Source organism: Callionymus lyra, chromosome 19 (genome assembly GCF_982586985.1).
Source record: "Callionymus lyra chromosome 19, fCalLyr1.hap1.1, whole genome shotgun sequence".
Classification (NCBI taxonomy): Eukaryota; Metazoa; Chordata; class Actinopteri; order Syngnathiformes; family Callionymidae; genus Callionymus; species Callionymus lyra.
The window spans coordinates 15050361-15071635 of record NC_141836.1 but is presented as its reverse complement, the minus strand read 5'-3'; the positions used below and the strand labels follow the sequence as shown (position 1 = coordinate 15071635).

The 21275-nt window shown below is 40.9% G+C and overlaps 2 protein-coding genes and 1 long non-coding RNA gene across 13 annotated transcripts in view; 1 reads left to right on the top strand and 2 right to left on the bottom strand.

The window, feature by feature from the left end:
- The window catches only part of LOC148059677 (membrane-associated guanylate kinase, WW and PDZ domain-containing protein 1-like), a 64387-nt gene extending 54944 nt beyond the window's left edge, over positions 1 to 9443 (top strand). For 10 of the 11 annotated variants that reach the window (XM_087782244.1, XM_087782240.1, XM_087782243.1 and 7 more), the window contains 6 exons: positions 1701 to 1904; positions 2957 to 3041; positions 3120 to 3180; positions 3648 to 3791; positions 3874 to 4012; positions 5901 to 9443. In XM_087782244.1, the coding sequence (XP_087638370.1) occupies positions 1701 to 1904; positions 2957 to 3041; positions 3120 to 3180; positions 3648 to 3791; positions 3874 to 4012; positions 5901 to 6946 (1679 nt within the window). In that variant the 3' untranslated portion in view covers positions 6947 to 9443. Of the gene's footprint in view, positions 1 to 1700; positions 1905 to 2956; positions 3042 to 3119; positions 3181 to 3647; positions 3792 to 3873; positions 4013 to 4300; positions 4393 to 5900 lie in introns of all 11 variants that reach the window. The other variant, XM_087782246.1, reaches the window with a different exon arrangement.
- Positions 8037 to 21275, bottom strand: part of LOC148059674 (uncharacterized) — a 67055-nt gene continuing 53816 nt past the window's right edge. Inside the window, exons 4-5 of the long non-coding RNA XR_015709466.1 lie at positions 19687 to 19786; positions 8037 to 8117 (exon numbers count right to left, since the gene is read on the bottom strand). This is a non-coding gene — a long non-coding RNA (uncharacterized LOC148059674). The remainder of the gene's footprint in view (positions 8118 to 19686; positions 19787 to 21275) is intronic.
- LOC148059676 (rhodopsin) lies at positions 11992 to 13094 on the bottom strand. Its single transcript, XM_087780915.1, has one exon. It carries the CDS (start codon positions 13055 to 13057, stop codon positions 11996 to 11998), a length of 1062 nt encoding a protein of 353 aa, XP_087637041.1. The 5' UTR covers positions 13058 to 13094; the 3' UTR covers positions 11992 to 11995.

Below are 21275 nucleotides of genomic sequence, written 5' to 3'. Positions count from 1 at the left end.
GAAGACGGTTCAGTGATATCTTAGTAACTATTGATCCCCAAACATCAATCACACTCGTCTTCAAAACTCTTTTGGGATTTCACTTATTTCTCAGCTTCCCTGCTGCGCTCCAGCGATTCTCCTCTCGGCAGTAAATAAACCAGACTTTCATGTTCACGGGCGCGTTTTTTTTTCAGATCCTGAAAGGTTCCGAAAACACGCGCGCTGAAATCTGGTAGCGCAGAATATTTTGGCTGGATCATAAAAGAACACGGGCAGCTCATCAAACAGATCTATTAAAGCCCCTCCCCCCCTCCCGTGACCCCAGAGGTCGATGTGCTGAGCAGATTAAACGCCCCGCACATGTCCGACTCTTAAACAACCCATATCTCATATTTTTGGATTAGCACAGCAGAGAAGAGATCCTCAGGGTCTCCTTCTCCGACTCTGTAAACACGATCTGAACACTGTCACTGAGGAGCAGATTGTGTTTCTTGCAGTGTTTGCAGTGACCTTTTGACCTCAGCGAGAGGAGGAGGGATGAGCTCGAGAGTCTCTCACACACACACACACGCACACGCACACGCACGCTGGACCTTCTTTACTCCAGCAGTTAAGGATGACAAAAAAGCAGCAGTAATTGTGTGGTCGACACAAGCAGTGAACTTTTCCTGAACATTATACAATTGTCCTACTTATCATCACTCAGGGCTGCCAAGTCTCAGTAAATTACAAGAGTGATGGTCGGCAAAAGAAAAATAAACGTTTTTTGATGTTGATTAATAAGATGTTAATAATGTCCTCACTTCCATGCCAGATATAGCATAAACCTCACATATTTGACCATGACTAAGATGGTTAAAATATGGTGATTAAATTGATGATTTCTCCAAAAGTCTGCATTCAAATGTTAGATTTTGTGCGATAATAGTCAACATCTTCTGGGATAATCATTGATTTAAAGCATTGATCTGTCATCTTTGACAATGACATAGAGCCCCGTTAAAATATTATGTTTTTTATTATCAATTTCTCTTAAATGTTACATTCAAATATAAGGAGATGTCATTATTTTAAATCTTAAACATTTTAAATGATCTGAACCTGTTAACCAGGTGAGAAACTCAATGTAAATGTGCTTTAAAGAATCAATAGCTTTGGCACAAAATAATGAAAAATAACAAATGAATAACAAAGGATAACACAGCTAATTCAATGCTCTTAATTTGAAAGGCGGAAGTTAATTTTCTTCATCTTGAATGGTGTTAAGAAATGTAGCGAGAACTCTCCAGATTAGTCAGTCTTATGACTGAAGAAACTATCTTGACAACAGTACGACGTTGCCACTGTTGTGTTAGTGTTGTTAAGTTACAATGAGTGTTGTGTGTAAAGGTGTTGTGTAGTTGTAGATGGAGACGACAAGACTATGTTGTTTTAATGGTTGATAATGTGTCGTTTTGTAGATTTAAGCTAAAAGAGCCAAACATTATTATCATGAAAATGTATTGAACGGGTAAATGCAAGCGTGACAAATGTCAGCCAGATTGTGTGACTGTCACTCAGAGCGACACTTGGCAGCTCCGTCGTTGTTGTCTGGTGCATGATCATCTGGGCTCTTCCACTCGTTTCCTGACTCGGCTAATTCTTTCTCTTTCTCCTTCTTCTGTCAATCAACCCGATCAAACTAATCCTCACCAATCACACAAACGTGGACACCAAAGCTGGAAATGCGTGTGTGGCCATGCCTCACAAAATAGGCCGCATCATCGAGGGCAGCCCGGCCGACCGCTGCGGGAAACTGAAGGTGGGCGACCGGATCCTGTCGGTCAACAGCTGCTCCATCACCAACAAGTCTCACTCGGACATCGTCAACCTGATCAAGGAGGCGGGGAACACCGTCTCCCTCAGGATCATCCCGGGTGATGGTGAGTTTCTGGACGCTCCTTTCCAATGTCTGTCCCAGGAAGTAAAGGTCGTTGACCTGCGGTGACCCTGAACGCACCACGGCTCAGTCTGCTGTTTGTTTACAGGATATTTTGGCATTTATCAGTAGTTTTCCGGTTACTCAGGATTAAAAAGTCGACACGCATTTTTTTTTTAAGAGTTTAATCTCTCCAGCTTAGTTTGAGAAAGGAAGTGCAGCCCATAATATCCCAGCAGAATCACATGTAACTAAGCAGCTTCTATTATATCCTTCTATGTCTGAGAGGAAGTTTTTGAGTGATCGTGAAGGTTTTTCAACAGTATTTTGCCGCCTCAGATTAGTCAGTGAACGCTAACACCAACTTCTTGTTCCTTTTAAAATGATCGTTCAGCCAAAACATCACTCTTTTTCAGATCACACTCATGTCGACTAAGGGATGGGATTATTTAGGAGTCATTTGTTTCTTTTTAGAGTTTGGAAAAAAAACAACATTTTATTGTAGTGACTGGAGCTCAGTTGTTGTGATCTTCCTCCAAAAAGTAAAACTTAAATACATCCAAACCCTTGTGTGTAATGTCCATCAGGAATTGAAGCCTGGACTTTAGGAATTTTCTACAAAAGAAAAGTCTATAATTATAGATTGTTTGTTTGAGCAAAAGTTTAAATGATAACAAGTGATACAGACAGGAAGTACTGCGGGTGTATTGTGAGCTACAAACCTTAAAATGTATACTTAATTACGTTTTTCAGGAACAATTCCTCATGTCGAGGTATTTGGATGTTTTGAAGTCTTTTTGAAAGACAACTGAGCTCCAGTCGTTACATTAAAATGAACAAAACGTTTTTATTTAATTAAAAAGGAACAAAGTACTGTGAAAATACTAAGTCGACATGAGGGTGAGTAGAAAATGAGTTGCAGAATATTCAACTATTAGGTTAAGTTGAACTGTTGTTATATTGAGCACTCAAGCCTCAATATGAGAACAAATCACATCAGATGAAAGAATGGAGGTGAAGAAAAAGAGTTTCACTGAAGGTCTTCTCCAATTCCAGAATCTTCCAATGCTTCTCTGCTGACCAACGCTGAGAAGATCGCCACCATCACCACAACACACACGCCTCAGTCCAAAGAGTCCCGGTGAGTTGAGCGACACCACTGATGTGGTCCTTCACCGCGAACCTGTGTTGACCGACTTTCTTCTGTTGTCGTCATCAGGAATAACTCCAAATCTAAAGGAGCTCCTCCTCCTCCACCCTCACAAACTCAGACAGCACAGGTGAGAACCGCTGAGGATCGTGCTTCACTTTTGAATGTGATGGATGACGTGGTGTTAGCACAACATCCACCAGGGATTAAAGGCAACATTCTAGAAAACATGGATTCTTCCTCTTCTGCCTTGTTCGTCTAATGACATGTTGTGTTGGGGTTTTATTTTTTTGACAAACTGCTTCTTAAGGTTGAAGGTGAAAACATTTTGTCCGTCTTACTCAAGTATATCGGTAGTGATGGTCTGATGAAGCTTCATGAAGCAGTGTCATTATTTTGAGAGCCCACTAGATGGCGGTCTTTGGTCTCTTAAACTGACGGCGCCTCCTACTGACCTCTTAACAACATGACACTGCTTCATGAGCTTCATCAGCTCATCACTACCAAGTCTGAGACTTAAAGTCTCTACGACGTTCACGGCCTGGTGCACAACCTGTTGTGTGTCCATGAAGTCACCGAGGCTCTTGTGTGTCACAGGATGATGAGTTCTACTCAGTGGACCTAGAGCGCGACAGTAAAGGTTTCGGCTTCAGTCTGAGAGGAGGGCGCGAGTACAACATGGACCTGTATGTGCTGAGACTAGCGGAGGACGGCGCCGCTGTCAGGAACGGCAAGATGCGGGTACGGACTCTTTATTTATTTTTAACAAATCCTGGAGACTATCTGACGTTTTTGCCGCGACTGACGACTCGTGTGGCTTCAGGTTGGAGACGAGATTCTGGAGATCAACGGTGAGAGCACAAAGAACATGAAGCATTCACGTGCCATTGAGCTGATCAAGAACGGCGGTCGACGGGCGCGACTCATCCTCAAGCGCGGCGACGGATCCGTTCCTGAATATGGTGAGAATCACGTCTTCCTTCAGTCGGCGTCACACTGTAGTCCAGCTAAACATGTCAGAGATCAGTCCAGATATAACATCTTCTCTTCCTCTCTGTCGCCACTTGATTCTCCCTCCAGTTTAACTTCAGATGTAACTCTCTGGTTGTTGAAATGTGTCTCCGCCACATGTCCCTCTTCTTGCTGTGATCGATGCTCTTGTAAAACAGCCTCTTGTCTGTTTTGTTTTTTTTTGTTTTTCTTCTCTATTCTCTCCCTCTCTGGTCGCCGGGCTCTTCCTCCTCTGGCAGCGATGATGGCTCCTCATCTCGCTGTTGGTACGATGAGGAATGACAAGATGGGAGAGCCCTGCTTCTACTTAATGGGCCAAAATCAGACCACGGTTTGTAGCCTGAAGTCTGTCCTGATCTGCTCCCCCACACCCACCCCCTTCATCTCTTGTCCGGCTTGACCCACCTGCATCCCACCGTGTGTTTGTGCACAGATGTGTTGACTCGTTTGGTGACATCTGTCAAACACGTGTGCAGAAACTCCACCAGCACCAAGCTAGAGATGTGTGCTGACACTAACTCAAAGCTGGTCGCTTGCTGCCGCCATGGCAACCTGTGCCACCAGGTGGAAGTTCAGTCACGCTGACCGTGTTTGGACTGACTTCTCATCGATAACTCCCTCACCTCCACCACCATCACTCCCTCGACTGTTGCTGACGTCATCTTGTTTTTAGCTGTCGGCCCGGTCCACGTGCACAGAAATCCTCAAAACTGTTTTGCCTCATTCCACCAACAACACTACACTGTAGGACATCTCACCAGCAGGGGGCACCAAATTCACTACTACATGAAGAAAAGCTCAGGGGTCTTTGATTGATCCAGGTTTGATGAGGTTTTCAATTCAAACGAACAAGAGTCCATGAGACACCCGTTTGTTTAGATTAAAAACCTGCATCGACACCAACAGTTTCTGGATCACATTAAAGTGATAGTTCACCCAAACTTAACTCATTTTCTACTCACCCTCGTGTCAACTAAAGGTTGGGATTATTTACAGAGCAATCTGTTCCTTTTTAGAGTTATAGACGAAAATGTTTGTTCATTTTAATGTAGCGACTGGAACTCAGTTGTATTCATCTTCATCCAAACTTAAAAACCTCCATTCTGCTCGTCTGTAACATCTTCTTGTATTGAAGCCTCGACATGAGCAATTGTTCCAGAAAAACTTAAACAAGTCTATATTTTAAGTGATTTTCCTGCGGACGCCCCAGATCTCTCAGCTCCTGCTTAAAGCGTTTCCTCATTGAAACACATTGCGAGTGTCAGTGCAAAAGATTTACGTTAATAGCCTGATTTTTTTTGTTAAATACACGCTTAAAATAAGACTTTTTCTGGAAGAATTCCTCAAGTTGAGGCTTCAATACAAGATGGATGTTACAGACAAAAAGTATGGAGGTATTTGGATGTTTTTCAGTTAGTCTTTTTGGATGAAGACGAAGACAGTTGAGCTCCAGTCTACATTAAAATGAACAAACATTTTTGTCCCTAACTCTAAAAAGGAACAGATTACTCTGAAAATAATCCTGACCTTTAGTCGACACGAGGGTGAGTAGAAAATGAGTGACAAAATTGAATGAAATATCACTTCAAGAAGACTAACAACAACAAGTATTTATAACAACATACCAGTATCGACATCAATGTTCTACCGATCAGATGATTGTAGATTTGTGTGTGCGTGTGAACTGGAAACATGACCTGAAGCTTCCATCTTATCATGTCCATGTGACACGATCTAAACCACAGCATGACTCACTCCTGCTCTGACTGTCACCGTGAGATCTCATACCTGCAGCAACAAGCGTGTAACAATGGCTGACTCTCTCGTCGTCTCCCTCAGATGGCGGCCATGACGGGCACCCTCCCGCACCCGGGGCACAAAACACTCCGCAAATGAGCACGCTGCCACACAACAGCCGATATCACACCTCATTGGAGTCCAGTTATCCACCAGACCTTCACAAACCATCACGCCAAGAGGAGGCCGCGCTACCACGGGACCGGCCCGACCAGACGGACTTTCACGCTCGGCAGTTTACGCCCCCCCATCACCCCTCCTGGAACAACAGTCACAGTCAAAGCAACCCTCCGCAGCTCTCTCCCAACAGCAACAGTGGCGGCAACAAGAAGAGCCGAGGCCGCAAGGTCAAGAAGTCCGAGTCCGAGAGCGGCATCTCCAAACTGCTAAAGACTCTGAGGAAGGACAGCTCGGGGAAGAAGGCCGCCGCCGCCGCGGAGAAGACCAAAGGTCAGGGACGCCCCACCAGCAGCTCCACGCTGGACGGCAGGTCTCGCCAGCAGCGCCGTGGCTCTCTGGACCGCTCGCCGACTCGCAAGCGCACCTCCTCCCCCGACCGGCGGCGGGCGAAGTCCATGGACCGCAGGGCGGAGCGAGCGCCTCGGGACCGCACGCCGGAGAGGGACTGCGACGACGAGGGCGGGTTCCTGGCCGGCACCCCCGAGCAGAACTTCTACGAGCGAAGGCTCGCCAAGGATCCGGCAGCGAGGGAGGTCTACACCCCGGACCGCCGCAGCAACAACGGGGACTGCGCGTCCCTCTCCAGGGGCCGCACGTACGAGCGCGCCACCAAGAACGGCAACCTCGCGAGGGACTCGTCTTCGGAGCGGTACCATCGGCCGAACGGAACACCGGAGAGACGGTACCGAGCGGAGCGGGATTCTTCCCCGGACAGCACCTTCAGCAGGGAGGAGCTGAACTATGCAGCGGCCCCCCGGCTCACGGACTACTATAGCATGACGAAAAACAATGCTGCACACAACAACAACGCTGCCTACAACAACAACGCTGCGGGCCAAGCCCAGAACCAGCTGCCCGAGCCCAAGAGAAGGCTGTACAAAGAAAGTCCCAAAGACCTCAGCATCTAGAGCGGAGCCGAACCCTTCGCTGCCGCTCTTCTGTGCAGACTTTGTACCATACACTGGAAACTTGTGAGGATTCAAACTCTTGTGCTTATTTTATTTTCTGGTCGACTGGTTTATTTGAAACTACTTGTGATCCACCCAAGATTCATACAACAGCAGTACAATCCTTCTCTCGGTTCATGCTAGTTGTTTTTGTCATTGTTCTAGTTTCTTTGAGCATCAGAGGTCGTTGTACTGTAGTAAAGGTATTGTATGTGCCTGGATATGAAATCAGTGGTTTTTTGCTTTTTCATTTCTGTCCACATGCTGAATCTAAATATTCCCTCAGAGGTATTGAAACATGCTTCCAGTCGATGTCTTTCCCATCCCTGAAGATGTTTTTTGCAACAAACTATAGCACAAGACACTGACGGTTCACAGGAACGTTTGTCCGGGGAAAGGATCGCCAGACATTCCTAACAAGCTGGAATGACGTATCGTTTAATTGGTTTAAACACATGTATGAAGGAACTTGACGAGTCATGTCTGGTTATTGCATAGTTCATTTCTGGCATCACAGGGCTCCAGATCATGATCTACTCTCAGAGACGAGGGATTTGAACCCCACACTTACACAAGCATTAGCTGTCAACTTTGAAAATTATTTAAAGCCATACGACCTTGTTTGAACGTAATAATGTTATATTTCAGTACGTTTAATTATAATTTTATTTGTTTAAGCGCTTTGTGACCCTGGTCTGGAAAAGCGCTATATAAATAAAAATGACTTACTTAGCTAAACTGTTACTTGAACCCGCACAACCCGGGTAAATAGACTTTTAGGATCTCAGGGAAGTGCTTGTCAACATTTGGAACATCACTCCCGGGTCCACACTTGCCACACACTGGAGAAAAATGTTGAATTTGGAACTGAAAACCGTACAATAATCCAAGGTGGTAACTTTCACCGACACTTTTCTACATCACAATCTGGAGCCCTGCTTTATCATTTCATCCCCCGAGTGAGTTAAAGCCTCAACTGTAACACATGAACGTCGCTGGTGTTCTAACATCAAAGTGTCTTGAATGTTGAGGAGAAAACTTTGAAACTAACCTCGTCACCGCTGGATGGATTTCAATGTTTGCGAGACCAGCTGCCGAGTCCTTGAATTACTGTGACCAGTTCCAACAGCACCTGAACGCAACAGAGGAATGTGAAAGTCATGAGAGATATTTAATAGAAATTACTTCTTGAAAAACTTACAATGTGGTGTGTTTTTTTTTTTAAAAAGCTGCATTTAAAATATCCCGATAAAGGGAAGAAGAAGTCGAATTATTTGAATCCTCCTAACGGCACCTGAACGCACCATTAGAATGTGAAACACTTTGGATTAATTCGACCTACATTTGTATGAGTTCCAGGATTAGAAACTTAAACTGAAATGGGTGGAATTAAGTTCCTCTACTTCTAAAATTAGCCGCGCGTTCCTGGACCTGGATGTGGATAAAAAGAATTAGACTTTGTACTGGATTATACCAAAACCACCGAGGAAGAAGAAGAGCTTGAAGCTGCCATAAAAAAAAGGAAAATTGAAGTGATTCCTCTGCAAGCTGCATGAGTAAGTGTATGTGTAGTTTACCCACCATATCCGTTAGATTTGATCAAGATTAAGAAGTGAGAAGAAAAAAAAAAAGAAACGCACTAAGCCCACATGAGTTGTCCACACTGATGAGAAGTTCTGGTACCAGAGACCAACCTGCCATGCTGAGCCACACTGTCTCACCACTGGAGTCTGACTGCTGCTTCGTATCGTGTTCTGTGCGTCTCCTCTGTTGTTTTTTGTTTAATTATTATTATTTTCAAACATGAATATCGGAGAAATCACGCCATGGTTTGATCACTGTCATGTATTTAACAAGCTGAAGAAGAAGGTTGGACGCCCCCCGCCCCCCCCTCTCCACCGTGTAACATTTAGAACCCGGTTAAAGAATTAAAAGGTTGCCTTGTTCTTGTACAAAAGAGAAATTTATGAAAACCTCAGCAGTGAGGAATGTGATATTGTGTTCATATCTCTGAAATGGACCTGATGATTTATGGAATTGATTTTCTCTGGATCAGGTATGTAAAGAGCTTTTAGAACGAGAGTCAATAAGAAAGTGTCTGTTTGATGGTTTAGCCTGCCTTTGTATTATAAAGCACTTGTATGCAGTCTGTGTTCTTCAAGCATTATTTCTTGCTACGTGCTCCGGACATAATGCTGTCTATGTGTTGAGAAAAGCAGTACATGTATATGGGCCAATCTTTTTTTTTCGTTTGTTTTATAAAACTATGCATATATAAATACTACATTGTTCATAGCTTTATTTGAGCCATGAAGCGAAACTTAACATTAGTCTAAGTACAAGTAGATGTGGACTTCTCCAGCTTCTTTCCTTCAGATGGATTACAATGTATATGTAGCTATCAAAAGAAGTCTGTGAATGCTATTTTTATTATCAAATAAAGTTTTTTCCATACAAATTCAGCAAAAGGATTTCATATTTCTGCACAACAGTTTCCACTGAAGTCCAGAGGGGAGTTTTTTTGATAACCAGGCAATGATGAACTTGAATATCTTTTCTTCACCGCGGAGAGAATCTGACATTTGACAGTGACTGTGAAATGTTTCATCGATTTCAAGAAAATAAATATGTGAAGCAGCGGCTGTACAATCTGTTGACCGACTACACAAACACACGGTGCAACAACACATTTAATTAAGTATCGACTTAAAAGAAAGAGTAACAGAAGAACTGCATCAACAGTCGAAGTTACAGTAAAAGTTCTTCCCTCGTTTCCTAATAAAACAATAACGTCTCAATCATCAACAACACAAGAATCAAAACAATTTCCTGGCTCCTCCTAGTGTCTGAACAGTGTAACTACAATTTTATAGAACCCTACATAAGAAAGAGGATAAATGTTCTTTTTAAATAATGGTTTATAGTGTCATCCTCAGAAAAAACGTCTCTGTATCACTGCTGTAAAGTTCAGAGGTCATATGATAAATGATTCCAGGTGTCAATCAACCCAAGAGAAGAGCAAAATGTCTATATAGATAAAGTTTATAAGTTTAATGAAGAGGATTTATTTTTCAAATCGACAACATCTGAACAATAACGACAAATATTATATTCATATATTTAGCAGCTGAATACAAATATATATATTTTAGACACTTTTACCATTAGTTTTAACAGTGTAATTACACAATAATATTATGTACACATTACATTTCAGCACCTGATGACATTCATGAAACAACGTCCCTCAAATCAATTGACAACTATTGAAACGAAGAACAAAAACTAGTTCGTATTAATCACTTCTTTTAACTCGTTCCCCTGATATTGAATGAGTCCCCAACCTCGCGTGTGTTGCTATGGCAACAGCCTAGAATCAGACCCAGTGATGATGTTGTCCATTGAAATCAAACACAGACGTGTAGTTTCAATTTTGACAAACAGATTTAGAAAGAAAGGTGTGCGTCTCATTAAACTAGTCGTTAAGAAAATATGATCACACAATGAAATTATGCTTATATATTATTAGGCTGCTACTTTCGAAAGAAATATTGGCTACAAATAGTCTACAAAAAAAACGCCAGTTTACCACACGTTAAATAATTCAAAAACAAAACAGCTTTGCAAAAGGCAACTATGATAAAAAGTTTCAAGTCTAAAGAAGTGAAAAAAAAATGTTATGAGGTTGTATCAATACTTTTGAAAATGAGTATTATATCTGGAAACAACAATTTAGTGTCAATAGTTATTGAATTTCGATACTTTAGACAACACTAAAAAAGTACTATTTATCTATCATCCATCCATCCATCCTTTCATCCATAGTAAGTAAGTAATTTTTATTTGTATAGCGCTTTTCCAGACCAGGGTCACAAAGCGCTTAAACAATCAAAACAATATTCAATAAAGTATATATTTTAAAGGTCAAGATAAAACTGATAACACAACAGGAGTTCCAGAAAATCAAGGAAAAGCCTGAACAAATAGAAACGTCTTAAGATGTTTCTTGAAGGAGTCAGTAGATCATCAAGCGCAAAGAGAGAGGAAGATCGTTCCAAAGCTTAGGAGCAACAGCCCGAAAAGATTTCTCTCCTCTGGTCCTGAACCGTGTGCGAGGAACCATCAGTAGATTCTGATCCATCAATATTGATTAGATAAAATACATGAAAGTGTGTCACCAAATAAGAAAGATTGCGACACACTCTGGTCGTGAACCATCAAGATATGCATCATGTCTCGTGCAACAGATACAAGTAACGCAATGACACAACGATCTCTCGCTCATCACTGATGATATTTGCAAATTATTTACACAATACACAAGATTAAAACTTTTAAAAATGTGTTTAACCGCTTCGACATTTTAGCCACACCTGCTATAGTTACTAATCAAAGTCTGACTCTTTTTTTTTTTTTTTTTTTTCAATTTATAAAACAGTTTCATGTTTAACATCTCATACAATAACTTCTATGATCCTCTGAGGTCATCCCAACTTATCTTAACATATTTATGCAACTCCTGTTCTTCCTTCATCACCTTGAATTAATTATCACCGGACATAGATTATTACGGATTACTCGTTTTATTTTATTAATTCCAGTCTCGAGGCATAATTCAAATCTGCTCGTCGGCACAAAGAGTCGAGACAAAATTCATCCTGAATGTTATTTATTTCATCGATTCAACTACAGAGTAAAACATGAACAGGATGATTCATTTGCAAAGTGCGTTTTATTTACGTTGCCTTGATTACATGCCTCTACATTCAAAGAAAAGCCAGTATCTTTAAAGATCCAACATTTTTTTTTTCTCCTGAGGAAAAAACCCTCAAAATGTTGGATGTTTCTGTACAAACGGGAACAACTCAGTAGTGGGCTGAACTTTCCTTCAACTGTCTTTCGGTTGAACCAACTGGTTTGTAAAAATACAAAAAGATCTTCAGTCGTTTCCCAGGTAGAGCAGAAGTCGTCTTCTTGGATGGCAGAACAAAGGAGGCCCCGGCGCTCCTTCTACGCAGGAGACACCGAGCTGGAGGACACGGAGGACGCCTCGGTCTTGGAGGTGGTGGACGCTCCCTCCTCCTCCTCGAAGGGGTTCTTTCCACAGCACAGGGTGGTGATCATGCAGTGGCGGAACTGCTTGTTCATGAAGATGTAGATGAGCGGGTTGTAGATGGAGGAGCTCTTGGCGAAGAAGGCCGGGACGGTCATGAAGACGGGTCCGAACTCGCTGCCCTGGTGGCAGAAGATCCACCAGGCCACGCTGGCGTAGGGCACCCAACATACCAGGAAGGCGATGACCATGATGACGACCATGCGGGTGACCTCCCTCTCGGCCCTCTGGGTGGTCTCGGACTCCTGCTGGGCGGCGGCGGCCTCCTTGACGGCGCAGAGCAGACGGCCGTAGCAGAAGAAGACCACCACCATGGGGGTCAGGAAGTGGCAGATGAACATGTAGATGACGAACGACTCGTTGTTGAAGCCCTCGGCGCGGGTGTAGTAGTCGACCCCGCAGGAGCACTGCATGCCCTCGGGGATGTAACGAGACCAGCCCACCAGGGGGGGCACGGCACAGGCGGAGGCCATCAACCAGGTGAACGCTAGACCCATGATGGCGTGGTTCTCTCCGAAGCGGAAGTTGCTGAAGGGCTTGCAGACCACCACCCACCTTTCGATGGCCAGGACCACCAGAGACCAGAGGGCTATTTCACCGCCCATGGTGGCGAAGAAGCCTTCCAAGTTGCAGCCCAGACGCCCGAGGACAAAGTAGCCGTGCATGGAGGTGTACATGGTCGTGGTGAAGCCGCCGAACACCATGAAGAGGTTCGCCACCGCCAGGTTGAGCAGGATGTAGTTGAGGGGGGTCCGCAGCTTCTTGTGTTGGATGGTGACGTACAGGGTGAGGAAGTTGATGGGGAAGCCGAGGAGGATCAGCAGGAACATGTAGGCTCCCAGGGCCGCGTAGGCCGCCGGGTTGACTAGGTAGTACTGCGGGTAATCATAGGGACTCCGGACGATCCCGGTGGTGTTGACCATAGGGACGTAGAAATAGGGTCCCTCCGTGCCGTTCATGGTTGCGGCTGGTGTGGGCGATCAGCACTGACGTCTTCTGTCTGAGAGGAGGTGACTGACGAGGCCCCGGCTTCAAATGGACCCTGGACGCCGCCGCCGGGCTTTTAAAAAGGTCCGCCTTGGATTATCGCTTTCCAAAGTCGTCAGCATGGAGTGATTTAGGCCAGAGTTAATATGTAATCCGGCCGTCACTGCAAACATAACTGACCACTCATCAAGATATTAAGGTTGCATCTGATTACTCATCCGAGCGACCTTCCTTCAGCAGAACATCGTTTCATCGTTTCTTTTTGAAGTAGAGATGTGTCGGTCCAACTTTCACAGTCCAGATCCTTTATCTTTGAGTCTCAACTGATACCGGCGTTAAAATGTTAGCTAATTTGGTATTTATTTGAATAAAGCGCTTGAATATTAACCAGACAAAGACAATGATAAATGTTATAACCTACAAAAAAGAAGACGCGAGGAAGACGGTGTCGGGCTCTAAGTTAACACAAAAATACCAGAAATAAAATTAACGTTTTTTGAAGAAGACGATTCAACTTTATTGAACTCTCAGTATAAACTGGTTAAAAACACAATCAATATATCAAATATTTACGATCCAACTTGCAGCGAACAAATACCCAAACCAGAATCGGTTCACCTTATTTCAAATACTGGTGTACTTCAAGAGTTTTTTTTATCCACTAGGATGCATTTCTGCACGTCAAATACTTTTTGTTCAACACCTTAAACATGCCGGAAAATGCACATATATGAATTTAAAAATGACAGCATATGGTGAACCTGCTATTAGCATGTTGGAGGTCATGCAGCTAACATTCTTATTCTTGATATACATTTGTACTAGGGGTGAAAAACTACTCAAATTATTAACTTTACAAATTATTAAATTAACAACTCAATAAAAAAAAGAAATTAAAAAAATGATCCAGCGTCAAGTAATTATTAACATTTTCAATCACTGTTGTCAAAGTAAGTGCATTAAAGTAAAGGAAGGAATTACTCAAAATATGTTTTAATATTATTAGTATATTATTCAAAATACCCTTCACATGAAGTATTAAAACGCTATGAAACAAAAATTAAAAACAATTCACTTAAAGGCAATTTGGACTTTTTCTTAAATTGATTCTTATGCTAATGCTACTGCTAATGCTTATTTTTTTTTACATTTTACGGTTAATGACAATAAGTGTTATTGTACTATAAAAGAAAACTATTTAAGTTAAATTTCATATCTTAATGCTCGATTAGTAAGATATGATATACTTTAAGATATTTTAAAATGTATAATATTTAAGCCAGACTTTCTAAAACGCACCCAGAGACTATTAAGAATAGATTAAAGAGTAAATGTAATTTTCAAGACTTAACTTTATCATTAGTATTCTTTAATCTTTAATTAATCCAATTGTTGTAACAGAACTTTTGAACTGCATTTTAACAACTACATGAGTTTTGATTGTTGCTTGATTGTTGAAAAACTGAAAACACATGTTTTTTTAGGTAGTACTGCCTTAATAATTGATATAAAACCGTCTCTTTAAGTGTGACAAAAAAACGGTAATGCGTGAGTAAAAATGATCAACGATACCAATGACTGATTAACTCATATTTATTTATTTAATTTGGAAATATGAGGATAAAGTTAAAGGTGTTGTGTTTGAGTTAAAAATTATATATATTTTAAAATAACTGTATTCATGTATATAATAAGATAGATTATAATTAATAATAACATTTGCCAGGCAACTTTGTCCATGAGCCGCGAAACGTCTCGGCTGTAGCTGAGCTCAGCGCTTTCCTAATTGTGGATTATTAAAGAGATTTAGAGATTATGAAAGTGTTTCTCTCGTCGTCCGTTAATGGATTTAATGTGGCAGGAGGTCATCGTCTCCGCTCAGATGGAAAGGTTTCATTTTCTTCATTCTGCTTTGGTTCGAGTCAATAAACTGAATCATGTTTCATTGAACTTGTTGAGATTAAAATATATATTTTTGGGAAACAGACCAACATCGTTGTATGTCAAAAATACACTAAGCTTATAGTGTGCCGCTACACAAAGTATCACAATGGTACCTCTACAACTATGTAAGAAGCACATAATGACACAGATCAACAAATACGGTACGACCATGTCTCTAAACTTTTTTTTAAATAAATAAATTAAAAATAGTATTTTCCAAGAAACACCTGCCAATGTTCCTAGTATTTGTATTTGCCATCGTAAATATCTATAAGAAGTAATTAGTTAATGGTAGTTAAAGCATGTATCTGTACATAAATGTGTGTAAAAAGTCCAAAAATGTATGAATAAATAGATGACGATAAATAGACATTAACATTACAGGCGTTATCCAAAGTAAACAATAAGTACAGAAGTAAAGAAGACGGCTATATATTTTGAGGGTTCTTTTAACGGAAGAATTATAATAAAAACTTTTCAGAAAGAATTATTGCATTTCCAAACGAAAAAAAAACACAAATGAGTTTAGGGCAGAGAGACATTAGACATCTTTGTGGATAAATGGCCCCATCTAGTGGACGAATTATATTATTGAAAAAATGCTACGAAAAATTGTAGAGGAGAACATAGTTTAACATAGTTTAATTATTTTTGGTATCAACTCACTCATTATTTAGGAGCAAATAATTCGTACCGTTTTCATCTCCATTATTGTAGTGAATACTTAACTGACCCTGAGAAAGAATTTAATCAAAATGTAAAAACCAAAGGCTATACATTTTTGGCTAGAGAACACATATGGATTCAAACTACCTACTGATCAATATTGAATCAACTGTAGTCGAAAAATATCTTCACGTATGAGCAAACAAACTGTAGGAAATCTACATCAACTTCCAATAATCAAACTGGTATAAACTATAATGTAAAAGCACACACATGTAACAGGGATGTCTTCTATATTAGATGCCATTTAGCTTAATAAAGCAGACATCTAGGTCAACGTCACTATATGATAAAAGCCTCCTTCTATAACATATCTACACGTTGGAACCGTCTGTCGATCTCGATGCTTTTAGTCAGAAGAGTGGGCTCCGGATAAAGAGCTCTTGAGTTGTTTCACACATGCCTCACTGCAGCTTTCTGCATATGAACATGACTGTGGTTTTGGGAGGACAAACGAGTGGGCCGGGTGCGATGCTCTCTCATGCTGCCCACAAAAACTCTTGCTGAGTGACCGGTGGAGGAGAGGGAACACTGCGACCAGGACACATTTCACACCCGCAGCACCCACATTCCTGTCACGCCGAGGCTCGCATCATCCAGAGAAGTCAAGCAGAGACAACATCAGCCGGTCACTGAGAGTCAACCTGAACTGTCATGACACCGTGTCAACATTAACCCCTTCACGCCTGACTTAGAGTATATAAAAATAACACTGATATTTATAATAACCAAGATCAAGTTAATTTTACTCATACAGGAACTGTAACAAGTGATGAAACAGTTCAATTGAAATGTCAAACAATGGCGTAAAGGAGTTAATTCCCTGTTTTTTTAAGGGACTAATGATTCAGCACAATTGATATGATTGAATGTGATTAATCATTTAAACAACCGTTTACAGTTTTGAATCCCACTTTAATATCAGTAGTTTGAATAAGTTAGAAGTCACATAAATAAATAAATATAAAGGATGTATAAAGTATAAGAAAAGTGCATAACTGGGGTAATATTTTGTACAATCGAAGGTTTTAAAAAAAAAAAAAAACATTTATTTTGCTGATCTCAAAATTTTACTCAACTTTCTTTTAATAAATAACTTGTAGCAACTTGTAGAGGAAATTGCTGAAAGACAAAGCAATTAATTATAAGTATATAAGTATAATTAAAGACTACTTTAGGGGTTTCTTTCCTCAATCAACATTGGTCCGAGTTAGGCTTTAAACCCCAATTTTAGAATGCATTTCATCTACGGAAAGCAACAAAACTAAACACACAACTTAAGTAAGGTGGTCATAATGTAATGGCAAATGCATACAAAGCAGAAAGGTAGAGGATCTTGGAAAAACCAAGACATGTAAGATTTATATTAAGATTAATTGTGTTTTTGGTTGGCGTCGACAAACGAATATATAGATTTTGATGCAACTCACTAGTTGACCAGCAGTGGGAGCTATTTTCTTCAACATCCAGCTTCACGCTCTCCATTATCAATTCTACAGCACTTAAAACAATACACACATGTCGAGCGTTATGACTTGTTTTCAACACAAATGACTCATCACGAATCCTCGCAAAACACTGGTCTTACGTCGACACCGTGGCTTCGGCTATTTCTGTCCGAGAGGATCAAGCGATGTATGTTTGCGAGGCCTTTCACGAGGCCTTTCGCTCGCTCGACAAACACAAACAGGAATAGCATCAAAGTCTATTTGGCGGGTGTCAGAGGTTACGGCTACACATCCATCCATCAGAGACCCCCGCATGAGAGCAGCAAACATTGCCACCATTTTATCTCACCTGATGCTATCAGAGGAAGACCGACACCTAAAAATGTGCTTTTCATACCGAAAAACAACTTGTGTGAGGAGCGACGGTTGACGGAAAAATTGTTTTTAAATTAATCATCCAGACTCAGAAAAACATATTTACATATTTAGCTGTTGACTTGAGTGCGTGTCAGTCAGAGAGACCATCGCTCTGTTGTATGACTCAGTCATTATTATCATTAATATCTCGAGTTAATGACGCACATTATCCCGCAAAAAGAATTATGTAATTTCAAGCACATCTACGGAGAGACAGCCTGATAGGACTCAACATCTTTCCGTCGGCTGGTTGCTAAGGCGATGAATCACGTGCGTGTCCGAGTCTCGTGAGCTTCTACTGACATGATGTTACGGAGAGAAATTGAGGTAAATACTGGCTGCAAGAAAAGACAAACGCGCACACACACACACACACACACACACACCTCCCACACACCTATCTGCACATGACACAACGACAGCCTCAAAGCCTCGTATAGTCATCAGGCCTTTTCTTCTTCTGTTCTCCCATCATTCAAATGCTAAACCACAAAGAGTTTGAAGGGGAACAAACTGGAGCACCTGGGATGAAAAAAAAACACTGGGGGTTCCTTCAAAATCTCAGCCGCTATACTCGACAATTTCAGTGCATTATAGATGAACAAAACGACGATGATGAATAATACATGTCGACTGACCACCAGCGATGAATGACTCTCCCAGAGAAACTAATTAGAGGCAACTCGACTGGTCACTGTCGTCACACATACATTGGCCTTGAGGTCTGAAGGACGTTTCACCTCGATTCTGAAAGTCATGCCTGGTGGTTAAATTTCTTAAAGCAGCAACATTTGTTTCAGCGTTTCTCTGATGACGAAGCATTGCACATACACTTTTCTGGCACTGGGGGAGCCAGAAACAACCGTTTAAACTCACTAATTGTCGCATTAACAAGACACTGGGATGTAGAGGGTGACATATAAGCCTTTAGTATGACTAAGACATACCAACTTCTTATCCTAAAGGGGGATATAGGTGTTCAACAGTCCTGGTACACAACTATAAAAAAAGAATATTCTACTACTTCGGACGGGAAAACATAATGTTTCTAACAAATTGACGGACATTTTAGATCCACCTTACTTCCAAAAACAACTCTAATGAATTCAATCATGATTTTCTCATAAAATAAGTTTCCAAAGACAAAGCTTTGCTTCTGTCACATTCAAACCACAAGGTTGTGAAGCACATTGTCGTTATCTGGATGTATATAATACAAGTCCTATGTTCAGGTGGGTCATGATAGATGCAGGAACAAGAAAGTCCTCACGAATGATTAGGAACGAAAAGCAATTTGGATTGTTGGAACTCGGAAGACCCAACAAGTATAAAGCAGACAACTAGGAGTGAGTATTGGAAAGAATCTGATGATACGACACGTATTATGATACAGGGACAACGAAATGATATATTGCGATACTCCAGGAACAATGATATATTTGTAGTATTGTCAAGTACTTCACTCTGGTGTTCCATGCTCAATTCACAGAAGAGTTGACTGTATCCTCTCATCCTCAGTCATTGAAAGGATTTGCAGGATTTCATTGTTCCTTTAGCTGCAGAGGTCGTGATGACCGGTGCCATCTCGTGACCGGAGGTTTAGTTTCAACAAACAAGTGAATAAACGCTTTGAACGGGATGAACATGAACATGAATGAGACCAGGGAGTGTCGAAAGAGAAAATGAACATGAGTAATGAGGAGATAGTGGCAAAACACTCTTTCAAACAAGCTGCTGATCGATCAAAAAGAGAACATCGGCCAAAGAGTATGTAGTTTGGTTCTCAGAGACGAGGTCTTGGCGAAAGAGAAAATGATAGCAAAACCCATTAGACGGAGGAGCACAAAGAGCTCACTAATATGACGCACGACTGCTTTTATAGCAGCTGCCATGTATTAGTGGAGCAGAGACATTTGCACCACATGGATCTTTGCTTTACCACTAAATAAAAATATGTTATTTTCTTATCTGAAAACATTGTTGCCCGAATAAAATGAGGTTCAAGTTTTAGATTGAGTGACATTGTCAAGGTACCCCGCTTGTTATGGAGGGTGAAAATAACTTACCATTTTCTTTTATTATCTCCCTGGTTCTTTTCAACATAGTCCAATGCTCTTGGCCGGGTCAAAAGATTCTGAGGACGATTTTCACTGACAGGTACCTGGTCTGGAACAGGGCACACAGAAATAGACATTTCTTAGACTTAAGAAGTCACTCAGAGATTCCATCTCAGACCTCAGGATTAATAAATCATGGTGTTACATATTTTGGCCCCTTTCGCTCCTTCTGTCTGCTCCAAGTCAAACAAGAGTGTAGCAGTAGCTTTCAACATGTTTTTCAGCGCCTGTTTCCACCTCAGCTTTTCTAAAACAAACATTACGACAGAGAATTAAACACTCAGCAAGAAATAAAACAGACTTCCCAAGCTTAATCTGCCATCAATCAATTGATCAATCTAACACTTTCCTGCCCTTTTCAAACACTTCTGCCGTCTGTTCATCCACAGAACTATCAGATTCATCTCAAACTATTTTCTACTCCCAGTGATGGAATAAGGGAAACACGTTCAAGCTAAAGTGCCGCATTGTTTGATTTGAGATGGTGAGAGAATAATAAAACAGGGATGATATGGCTGTTAAAGCTATTACGGCGTGCTGTAAAAAAAGAACCAGGGAAGAGGTGCAGATAATTCACAGCATCCTTCATATTGGGACAAAAGAAGGTTATTAAAAAGGAATTTAATAACTATTTTAAAGTGTTGAGACGGGTCATCTACTTATATACATTATTATAAACATCAGTTTATTGTGCAGTGTGTGTTTAAACAGTAAGTGCTTATAGTACTCTGTCAATAAAATACCATTTAATAAGATATTGAATGAGCAGATATTACAACATTGCTGCTGTAATGTAAAGCAGTTTGCATGTAGTTTATAGTTTTATGTGACCTACAAATACCTATTAATGTGCTAACAATGTAGCATACTTTAGCATCCAGCAAGATAACCTATGTATATTAGGGAGCATAAAAGATGAAAATATATACTTAATGGAGCATTTTATCACTACTTGAATATTGTTAAATGTTGTGAAGTAATAATAATAAATAATAATGCATCATAATATTTAGCATTTTTGGTTAGCAAATACGCTTTACAACAAAGGATAAAACACACAAAAGGGACAGTGAAGACATTATATATATATATATATATATATATATATATATATATATATATATATATATATATTTCTACAGTTAACTCACATTTGTATGTTAAAGGTATCAACATGAACACAAAATTAAGCCAAATATTCAGGAAAACATGTTTTTAAATGACCGGTACAGCCAAACTGTTCGCCATTTTTTTGAGTTCATAAAATGAGACTGAACTTGTTTTCACCCGGCAAAGATGGCATCTCAGTATCGGCCCAAGATGAAACAGCAACATCCCATGGTGCCTCTGCAAACACTTATGAGTTGATAAAGGCATCTTACTCACGCATGACTAAGAGGAAAATTCCAATTTCCTCCTGCGATCACCAGTCAACCAGCGCGCATCAGGAGGGAGGAAGAAGACAAATGTACCAACATGCATCGCTGGAGCGACGCCCCTTGAGTCAGGCGGCTGGATTGGGTTTTCAAAAATGTTTG

What these genes read in the sequence shown, in the direction of transcription:
- LOC148059676 (XM_087780915.1), bottom strand. Translation starts at nt 13,057, where the DNA reads ATGAACGGCACGGAGGGACCCTATTTCTACGTCCCTATGGTCAACACC.